The 10,861-nt window shown below is 57.2% G+C and overlaps 1 protein-coding gene across 1 annotated transcript in view; it reads left to right on the top strand.

Moving 5' to 3' along the window:
* RBM19 (RNA binding motif protein 19) overlaps positions 1-10,861 on the top strand; it is a 103,291-nt gene that overhangs the window by 78,392 nt on the left and 14,038 nt on the right. Inside the window, 1 exon segment of the mRNA XM_006903652.1 lies at positions 7,497-7,617. Coding sequence (XP_006903714.1) covers positions 7,497-7,617 — 121 coding nt within the window.

Raw genomic sequence — 10,861 nt, 5'->3', positions numbered from 1 at the left:
AGAGGCCATCGTGGCCGAGCTCAGAAGTAACTGGGCAACTGATGGGCGTATCGTGGCTCCGTGATCACACGGCAGCTTTGTGTGATGCCCGTCTTCGCACGCTGGCCCCACTGGCCTCGCAGTGGCCGCAGTGGAGTCAGGCGGGAGGGTTGCAGAGCGCCTCCTGCCCCCGAGCCCAGAGCAGTTGTTAAGCTGCATCTCGTTGTCCCCGCAGATTGACCAGAGTTAGCGTTGGGGGGGCATCCCCCAGCCGCGGCGCTGAGACGGCGTGGCCCACGGGGGAGGGACGTGGCCATCTGCCCTCGTCACGGGCTCTTGGGAGGCAGGATCGATGAGCTGGCATATTGTCCCCACCTAGGACGTTTTATCAGGCCCTGATGTCCTGGGCAGTGAATGTCAGCCCCTCTGAAAGTGCTGGTGTTATCTGAACGTGTAGGTATGATGAGCCTGCATTTCTCCCAGCACCTTCCCCTGCAGTGCGGAGGGGGCAGGGGCCAAGGTTGGCAAAGGAGGGAGACAGAGAAGCTGCCAGAAGAGAGGGAGGGAAGGAGTCAAGGGCCTGATGGCAACCGTGTGGGTCGGGCCCCTGCGGGCACAGCTGTCCACACCCCAGGCACCACGTAGCCCTGTGGGCCCTGACAACATTCCAAAAGGACCTTATCTTTGAAAGTTTCAAAACAAAACCCCGTCACCTTCTGAACAGTGCCCTGACTGACATGAAATAAAGCTGAATTTTCAACTTCACGAGCCTCGGGGGATCAGGTAGTGAGAGGCCATTTCACAGATGAGGAGACAGACTTGAAGGAGAGGAGTGATATGGTCAGAGTCACACGGTGGTAGAGCCGGGGACCCCCTACAGGTCCCTGACCCAGAACACATGTCCTCAGGAAGTCCTGCTGTCCTCCTCCTCCACGGGTCACACGGATCGAATGTCACATCCGTCCCTGTGGCCCCAGCCCGAACGCTTCGCTCACAGCGACTTGCCAGCCAGACGCTTGGATGGGAGGCCAAGAGGATATCCTTAAAGAGCTCTTGGAGAGAAGCCCAGCATGGAATCTCCCAGCCCCTCCAAAAGTGGAGTGGACATTCCTTCTCCCTTGGCACGCAACTGGAACTCAGCTGGCCTAATGGGAAGGAGCTACGCTGCCAACCCAAAGGCCCATGGTTCAAATCCACCTTCTCCTCTGCAAGAGAACTACAGGCAGTCTCCTCCCAGGCAGTTTACAGCCTCTGCAAACCTGCCGGAGGGCCAGCACGGGTCAGGTCCCATGATAGCTCCCAATAACTGCGTGCACAAGACAGTGGTGCCTCAGCGGAAGAATCCACACCCTCCGAGGACAAGCAGGTCCGTTTCCCAGCGACACACCTCATACACCACCGCTGCCCTCGGCTCAGGGAGGTTTGCCTGTGACTGTGATCCAGACAGATTTCAGGGGAGTTTCTTAACTAAGACTAGGAAGAAAGCCCTGGTGATCTGCTTCGGAAAATTTACCGAGACAGCCCAGAGGATCCAGCGAGCTGATTGACACCCAGGGGTAGGCATGTTGCAGGCCTGGGCGCTGTTGCATTTTTTTTTCTTTTGTGGTGTGTGGGGTCGCCACAGACAAAGCCCCATGAAACAGCAGCTGACCACCAGCAGCAGCACGTAACGTGCCCTTTCACTGACCACAGAGACCCCAAGGGTGACGCCACATTGGCAGTGGCAGTGACAAGTCACCCTGGGCAGGTGAGTGGGATGCCCGCCCAGGTGGTGTGCCCGTTGGCCGGAAGGCCACCCGGAACTGCTGGGACCCCGTTTAGAAGCTGTTGCCCCCTCTCTTGCTGGACCCAGGGGTGCCTGGAGGATGGGGGTCCTGGAGGCCACGGGCAGGGCTGCAGCCCGGCGCCCCAGCATGAACTTCCCCCCACGCAGGCGCCTTCACGGCTCTCCCTCCCGCACCCACCGCCCCTTTGTACTTTTGCAGTTGCAGCTGTTTTTATTTGCCGCCACGGCTGTTGTTTTAAAAGGTCTATTTTCACATGGAATGTTATCCAATTAGCAGAGCAATGTGTTGGCTTAAATAAACACTCGGGGGGAGCCGGAGTCGGAGGCTGGCGGCGCTGGCAGGCGGAGCGTTTCTCACTGCCGGGAACAACTGCAGCTTTAATTGTGGGGTTGCCGCCAAGGGAGGTACCCGCCGCCCGGACCCACCCCTAGTGGGGTGCCGGTGAGGGTTCATGGGAGGCTGGCACCGGCCCCTCGGAGAATGTTCCGTGGCGCCTCAGGCCTTCGCCTCACGGGTTTTCTGGAAGGGGAGCCATGGAGACAGCTGGTATGAGTGTTGTGTCAGTCCTGACTCGTGACAGCAGCGTGTGACAGCGCGCCCCACCTTGGCGGTTTCTCTGCTGACACCTTACCAGCCGCTTCTCCAGGCCTCCATAGAGCTGCCGGGTGAGTCTGAACCGCCAGCCTTCCGGGTAGCAGAGGAGTGCTTAGCTTTGACGCTGTTAACGGAAGCTTTTTGTGGCAGTGAAAGAGCCCTGCGGAGCTGCTTGGGGACAGACCTGGCCCGTGTCCTCCTAGCAGGGTGCCTGAGACAACGCATACCTGAGACAGTCACCATTAGATCACCAGGCCTGATAGGGAGTGCTGGGAGCAAGGAGGGAACGTCAGCTGGTGGGAACGCAGCCAGGCTGGGGGGACACTGCCCACAGAGCCAGGAATGCCAGAGACCATGAGATGTGGCCCCTGGACCCCATGTTGGGGAGCAGGCGGTGTGGCCTGTGTTCACAGAGGTGTGTGCCACAGACAAGGGTCTTCACGTCGCTGAGCCCCGGGAGGCAGCAGCTGTCCTTGCCGAGTGCTACCCACACTGTCCAGGTCACAGCATAGAACAGCGTCATCCAGTGTCCCTGACCGCTGTTGTTACAGGAGTAGATTGCAAGGACTTTGCTTCTGCAGAGCCGTTGGTGGGTTCGAACCATTGACCTTTAGTTCATTTTCACCATGGCTGCACCAGGGGACCTTTACTAGAAGCAGGTTGGATTTTACCCTCACTGTGTGTGAGAGAGTGTGAGGTGCACACGCCTGTGTCTTCTCTGAGGCACGCTGCCTCCCTCCTGTCCTCCATGTCCTGGGGTGTCATGTGTGTGAGGACCTGAACTCTGCAGGAGGGACACACACATGAACTGAGGACAATCACACTCCTCACTCAGTGTGTCCCCTTCCTGTCCTGGGTGTACGCGATGCTAGCACACCGCCCGCTGCCTGCCATGTCCATCTGCGGGGTCCACCAGGGGTCGGGGACCCGAGGCTTCGCCGTGATGAGCACATGTCCTCTGCTTCCCACGTTTCTGCTTCCGGCGCGCCAGCATGCGTTACGGAGGCAAGCCGCACCCCCAGCCAAGCCACGCGGCCCTTCTCACTTCCGACGACGTTAACAATAACCCATAAAGGAAAAGCACCCCAGGGGCTGCGAGAGCAGGCTGCAGGCCCTTGCCCCGCGCCAGGCTCCACTCTTCCGTCCAGCAGCGCTGTGGTGGAGAAGTGCCCGCTAGGCCCTGTGACAAGGGCAGTGCCACTGTCTCTGTCCAGCTCTGGAGGCAGAACCCTGACCAGGCCACCCACCACCTGGCACCGCTCCCAAGTGGCAGGTACAGTGCTTAAGTTCTCCATTGCTAACTGAAAGGTTAGCTGTTCGAACCCAGCAGCCTCTCCTGGGGAGAACGGCGCCTGGCGGCCTCGCAGAGACTGCAGCTGCAGGAGCCCGCGGGTAGGTCCGCTCTGTCCAGTGGTGTCACTCTGAGTCGGCAGGCGGCTGGATTGTGGGGGTTCTGTGAACTCAGGGATGGGATCTCGGCTCTGTATCTCCCCATTTAGTGTTCACCTCATGGGGGGTCCTCCCGGCACGCCGCGGTGATATCTAATGAGGCAGGTGCACGTGCGCATGCGTGAACGAGAGGAAGAAAGGTCTGTCTGCAAGCCTCCAGAGACCCCAACAGGCCCAAGTGTTTCTCTAGCTGCTCCGCGGTCCTAGGAAGAGACGGAGGGTCGGCAGGAGTGGAATCGGTTCAGGAGGACGCACTCCTGTCTCTGCAGCACCCTGGTCTAAGCAGACAGGGTGTGGAGAGAGCCAGGCAGCACACAAGCTGCCCTCTGCCTCCGGAGGGCCCAGCCTCGTCCCAGCCCTGGGTGGGTTTACAGGCACGCCCTGGCCAGGCCGCGCTCAGGGTGGCCGAGTGCCTCCTGCTGACACTCAGCGGCGAGTTGCCACGTAGCAGGTGGTCACAAGGCTCACGAGGCAGGGCTGGGATGGAGGCCGTGTGCACAGGGCTCCTGGGCGAGCGTGACAGAGCCTGAACATGGAGCATGTGGAGGCCGGAAGGGAAAGCAAGCAAGGAATCGCCCTGCGTGCCATCTCGGCCAGGGCCTAGAGCTTCCCTTCCCAGAAATGAGAGAGTAATGGCTGTTCTCCAGAGCAGGTAGAGGTCCTGTGGTGGACTCATGAGGTCCACGATCCCACAGCAAGAGGAAGGCCCTGTTAGGGAATTTGGAAAGGAGCCCAGAACCAGGAATGAATGCTGCCCACTTTCTCCTAGCCGTCACCCCCAAGTGTGCTGGCCCTGAGCTTATCAGGGCAAAGGAGCTCTGTTGGCCTAGTGGCGTGGAGCTGCACTGCCAGCACAGAGGTATGCGGTTCAAATCCACCGCATCCACAGCTGCTCCGTGGGAGAAAGATAGGCCATCTCCTCTTATGCCTCTGAAACCTGTTAGCTGTGGGTCAGCTCCGGCTTGGTGGCACTCAGCCCCACCCCCACTATCAGAGACAGGCTGGGCGGTGCAGGTCAGAAAGGCGTCTTGGCGAAGGTGAGGCTCAGTTTCTAGGTGTGGGCGGTGACCAGCACGTGACCCTGGACTAAAGCCCACAGCTACCCTGCCCCTCGAACATGCCTGAGGTCCTGCCCTCGACGTCTCACTCACACTGGCCCCGAAGCCCCTGGAGGCCCGAAGTCCATGACTTCCTCTTCTATCTCCCCCAAGCGCCTCCTCGGATGCCTCCGATCTGGCAAGTTCTCATTACATTCTTTTAATGAAGCCTAATTACACTGAATTATCCGAGGCCAGTTCCAGCCACAAATCGCTGTCCCCCTGCCGCCCGCAACTGTTTGAGGCCACCGCGTTCCAGGCACCAAGGCCGTGGGTGCTCGGCAACAGCCCGATTTCCTCTTAACCCATGGGGACTCGAACCCACAAGGGTAGTGCTGCTGATTTTGGAGAACTGGAGACTTCTCACTTGAAACATAAAAGCTCTTTTGTGTCCTACCTGCCGTCGCCCCCAAGCTCTTATGCGGAAATGAAAATGAAGTCAAGGACGTAAATAATGACAACAGTAATAATTGTAATCATCCATAGAATCATAACGGCCAGGTGCCAGGCAGTGCGGTGAGTTTCGGCCTCAGCAGTCCAGTGACCGCTCCCAGCCACCCTCGCTGTGCAGGGGTGAGATCACACAGCTACTGGTGGAACTGGGATTTGAACCCAGGGTAACCCGCTCCAGTGTCCACAGACTTAAGCACCGTGCAGGAGGGGTCCAGAGCCAGGAGGTGAGAGGGGGTTGTGTTAGAAGCGAGAGGAAGACCCTGGATGAGGTGGACTGACACATGCCTGCGGCAGCGGGGTCGGGACTGTCAGAGGTGGTGAGGCTGGCTGGGGACAGGGCGGGGTTTGGAGCGTCGTTCGTAGGGTCGCTGTGAGTCATCATCATCTCCATGGCACCTAACAACAGCAGCACAACCTCTGGCCATGACGGCACGCACGCTGCTGAGACGCTGGAAGCTGTGCCAGCAGTGTTTTCAGATGCCGTCAGGGTCCCCTGTGGCAACCTGGGCACAGGTTTCAGCAGAGCTGGTCTCAGACAGACAAGGAAGAAGGGCCTGGCAATCGGTTTCCAGAGATCAGCCCGTGAGCACCGCACAGATACGGCGGAATGTCGTCCACCTCGCTCACCATGGGCATCGTCAGGAGGCATCCACCACTCACACAGGAGGTCATGTGTGGTGATGTGGGGTCAGCGAGAGCAGGAGTCCTCTGCAGTACTGGACATGAGCTGGCCACCAGTTATGAGAACGGCACTGGGAGGGCAGTGTTTGGTTCTGTCAACCCCCCCACCAGCAACCATCCGCTGTCGGGGAGGCTCTGATGAATGGACAACTTCCCAGACTTTCTGGGGCACCAGGGTGGCCCTGACCAAGATGGCACATGGGGCAATGTCTTGCTTGCTTGCTCTCTCCCACTGGTAAGAGACGAACAAAAACCAGGCAGACCCGAGAGGCGTAGATCAGGGGCACCTCCCCAGGTCCTGTGTCTCTTGCCTTGCCACACCCTCCTGCTGAATTGGGGCTCAGTGCACCCCAGATGCAGCCTCTTATCATCCGTGTTCCTGGGACTGTGGCTCCTCAGGGGTCCTGGAACCACGATGGGCTCCCCACCATGCTGGATGCCCCACCAGCCCCTCTTCTGTCTTAAAAGCCCCAATTCCCTCGGTTGGGCACCCCACCCCCCAGCCTCCCCAGCTGAGAGCGGTGTGTGTGGGCTCAATTTCAACTCGGCAACAATGACAGGGCATGGGGACAGTGGAGGTCTTGGGGTGGATAGTGGAGGTTTGGGGCAGAACAGCGAAGGTCTTGGGGGGAACAGTGGAAGTCTTGGGACAGTGGAGGTGTTGGTGGGGACAGTGCAGGTCTTGGGGTAGACAGTGCAGGTCTTGGGGGACAGTGGAGGTCTTGGGGTGGACAGTGGAGGTCTTGGGGGACAGTGGAGGTCTTGGGGTGGTCAGTGGAGGACTTGGGTGGACAGTGGAGGTCTTGAGGGCACAGTGGTGGTATCGGGGGGACAGTGGCAGTGTTGGGGTGGACAGCTGAATTGTCACCAGTTTTTGTGGAGTGGACACAGCCATGGTGGCCTCCTCCCATGGTGGAGCAGAGCAGAGCTGTGCACCAGAAGGTTTCCAGAACCTGCCTGGGTTTTCAGAAGTCTTTGCCAGGCCTTTCTTCTAAGGTGCCTCTGGGTGAACTCAAATCTCCAGACTTGCAGTTAGCAACCAAATGCTATAGTCCTTTGTCTGCACCCCCAGGGATGGGGCCACAGAATCACCAGGGCCAGACAAGGAGATGTCACTGTGTGAACATGAGGGACTTCACAGCTGTCGTCGGGTGGCCTGGCTTTCCTACATGTCACATGGCGGGGTGGGAGTGAGTCCAGTTAATGAGCTCCCCTAGCTCAGACAGGCTTCCGGGGTGCAGCAGGATGCCCACCATGGCCCACGCCGACAGCTCTGTTGACGGTGCAGTGGCCCCCAGCCCTCCCCCTGGGCACATGACCTGCTAATACATAAATGCACCAGCGGCTCCTCACCCTCACTAGAGGTCAGAGGTTATGAGCTGAGGGCCACCAGGCGGCGGGTCACCTGCAGTGCTGTCCTCACTCTGAACTGTGCTGTTTCTTGTGCCTCCCGCAGCGTGCCTTCAATGCCCTGTGCCACAGCACCCACCTTTACGGCCGCAGGCTGGTCCTGGAGTGGGCGGACAGCGAGGTGACCGTGCAGGCCCTGCGGCGGAAGACGGCTGAGCGCTTTCACGGTAAGGTCGGACACTCTCCTGCGTGGAGGTCGCCTTGGGCTCATGCAGAGTGGGATGCGAGCACCAGCAAAGGACAGTGTTGTTCCCCTGAAGGGACCACAGGGAATCTGTGCTTGACCGGCCAGACCGGAGGCTGACCTGTGCGGATGGCATCAGGGATGCCTGCTGCAGGTTGGGCTGGGTCCTGGGAGGCCAGGCGGGAACTCAGAAGATGTGAGGATGGTGAGGGCAGGGCTGGAGGGAGGTGATGGTGGAGACTGGGTGAGACAAGGCCCTCAGCTGGGCACGTGGAAGGGGTCGGCCTTTGCTTCTCTTAGCTATGATACCCAGGGTTGCTTGAACTTGAATCCTGTCCCCAGGCCTTCCCATCCCCTCCCTGTGCTTTTTCTGGGCCCGACGGTGAGTGTGATTGGCTCCCACAGGGAACGGGGTCCTGCCTTCCCAATGACTGGGAAAGCTGACCGTTGCCCTCCCCCGTCACCACAGTGCTGGGGCATCTCATGGCCCTCTTCTGTCTCAAGGAGCCATAGTGGGCCATCCCCGACAGGCAGCTTAGGGCCAGGTGTGCTGGCGTGGGCAGGCAGGGGCACCTGTAGGTCAGAGATGACCCTTGGAGCCAGACAGGCCACAGTGCCAAAGGAACTTGAGACCAGAGCACGGGAGGTGTGAGGGGGAAGGAGATTCCTCATGGACTAACGCGGGACGTACACTTTCCAGTTAGATCTCATTGCTCTTTGTTGTTAATTGTCGTGACGTTGTGCCGAGATTCATGGTGACCCCCGGCACATCTGAAAGAAATGCTGTCCAGTCATCCCCCCGATTGATTGCAAATAGGACTATAAGAGTTTTTATTGGTTAACTTTTGGAAGCGGATTGCCAGGTCTTTCTTCCTTGTCTTAGCCTGTAAGTTCCATTGAAACCTGTTTAGCATCTTAGCTTCACACTCACCTCTACTAACTGATGGGTGGTGGCCGTGCTTAAGGTACAGAATTGGCTGAGAATTGAACCCTGGTCTCCCACATGGAGGGCATGGATTCTGCCACTGACCCACCGCTGCCTGGCAGTATCTGTCTTGCATAATGTAGCAGAAGCCTTAAGACAGAATCCCATGCATGTGCCCAGGGTCTTCTCAGAGACAGGTGCAAAGCCAGCTGGCCTTTGGTCAACCTGCCAAAGCTTTGAGAATGGCTGTACCAGGGGTGCTCTCTGCAGCCAGTGTCTGCACCCCACAGGGCTCACCGGGCCCCAGATGCCAGGCAAGCAGGGTTCAGTATCTCTGCACAGGCTGTTCTCTCTGCTCAGAGTACCAGGCTCTCCATCCATTCTGTTTTCTTGTGTTTTAAGTAGACTTTGTTCCTAAAGTAGTTTCAGGATTGCAGAAATTACAGACCCTTCTCCTATATCCGCTCCTTCGCTCTCTGGAAAACTTTCCCTAGCTGTTTGTTGTTAGGCCTTCCTGTAAAACAGATGGAAACCCTGCCTAGTCCTGCAGCCGGGTTCATTCAGTCAGCACTCTTCACCACTGTGCTCATGTGTCAGTGTAGTTGTTACTATGTTGCATTTCTTTGGTACATTTGTTACAGTTGGCGCATCAATAGATACATTATTAGTAACTGCTTGTCCAGAGTTTAAATGAGGGTTTGGTTTTTTTTTTTAAAAAAAAATTCTGTTGCATGCAATAATTTGTTTATATTGTATTTCATACACAGACATTGTTTTGGTTTTTGAGAATTCTCTGATATGTGAGGGTGATGGTGTGTGGTTCTGTGAGCTGTGACAATTACATAATGTCATGTGTCCACTATACCAGGATTATGTAGTATCACTACCCTAAAAATACCCCTTAGGTTTGCGTTTGGTTTTGTTCTTTGTCCTATGCTTGCAAGACACAGCTCAAATGCCGCCTCCTCCAGGAAGCCTTCTGAGCTCCACTCTCCCTCTCTGCTCATTTTTGCTTCTTTGTCTTTTATGACTTTCCCGTCTACTCTTCACTTTCCACCACCTGCCGCATACATGCTCTTCATGGAGCTCCTCTCTGCCAGTGGTTACGCGGTCTCTGGGGCAGGTCCCTTGTGCCAGGCACAGTGTCAGAGGCAGATCTGGAACCCGGGCTAGAACCCAGAGTTCAGTGCTCACAATCTCAGGGCCCGGGTAGAGTCACAAGCTCATGACTCACTAAGTCCCCAAATCCTGACAGTATGCGGAAAACAACCCTGGGCTTTATTGGCAGCCATCGACAGCCCCAGATGCACTTATCAGCAAACGTTTGTGTAAGGGACGTTCCCCAGGGCCCGGTGGAGGGCCCACTCCCCTGGCCCACCGCACAGTGCCAGCCCAGCAGTCCTGCAGCTCCTCCAGGAGACTGCCCTTCAATAAATTGAGTTCTAACCCCAAACACCCGCTGCTGGTGAGTCGATTCCAACTCATTACAGCACCGTGGAAATCTTTGCAGGAGCCTTACAGGGGGATCCGCCTCTAGCGCAAGAGATGTGCTGGGCACCAGACCACCTCTCATCTGACACACGACCACCTCTCTCATCTGACACACAGCCACCTCTCATCTGATACACCAGACCACCTCTCTCATCTGACACAGTAGACCACCTCTCTCATCTGACACACGACCACCTCTCTCATCTGACACATGGCCACCTCTCTCATCTGACACAGTAGACCACCTCTCTCATCTGACACAGTAGACCACCTCTCTCATCTGACACATGGCCACCTCTCTCATCTGACACACCAGACTACCTCTCTCATCTGACACAGTAGACCACCTTTCTCACCTGACACACTGCCACCTCTCATCTGACACACGACTACCTCTCTCATCTGACACATGGGCCACCTCTCTCATCTGATACACCAGACCACCTCTCTCATCTGACACACCAGACCACCTCTCTCATCTGACACAGTAGACCACCTCTCTCATCTGATACACCAGACCACCTCTCTCATCTGATACACCAGACCACCTCTCTCATCTGACACAGTAGACCACCTCTCTCATCTGACACAGTAGACCACCTCTCTCATCTGACACACTGCCACCTCTCATCTGACACACGACTACCTCTCTCATCTGACACATGGCCACCTCTCTCATCTGATATACCAGACCACCTCTCTCATCTGACACCCCAGACCACCTCTCTCATCTGACACAGTAGACCACCTCTCTCATCTGATACGCCGGACCACCTCTCTCATCTGATACACGACCACCTCTCTCATCTGA

Source organism: Elephantulus edwardii, unplaced genomic scaffold (assembly GCF_000299155.1).
Source record: "Elephantulus edwardii isolate Elephantulus edwardi_28Jun2011 unplaced genomic scaffold, EleEdw1.0 scaffold00304, whole genome shotgun sequence".
Taxonomy (NCBI): Eukaryota; Metazoa; Chordata; class Mammalia; order Macroscelidea; family Macroscelididae; genus Elephantulus; species Elephantulus edwardii.
Note: the sequence above shows the minus strand (reverse complement) of the source record. Positions and strands in the feature narration are given on the sequence as shown.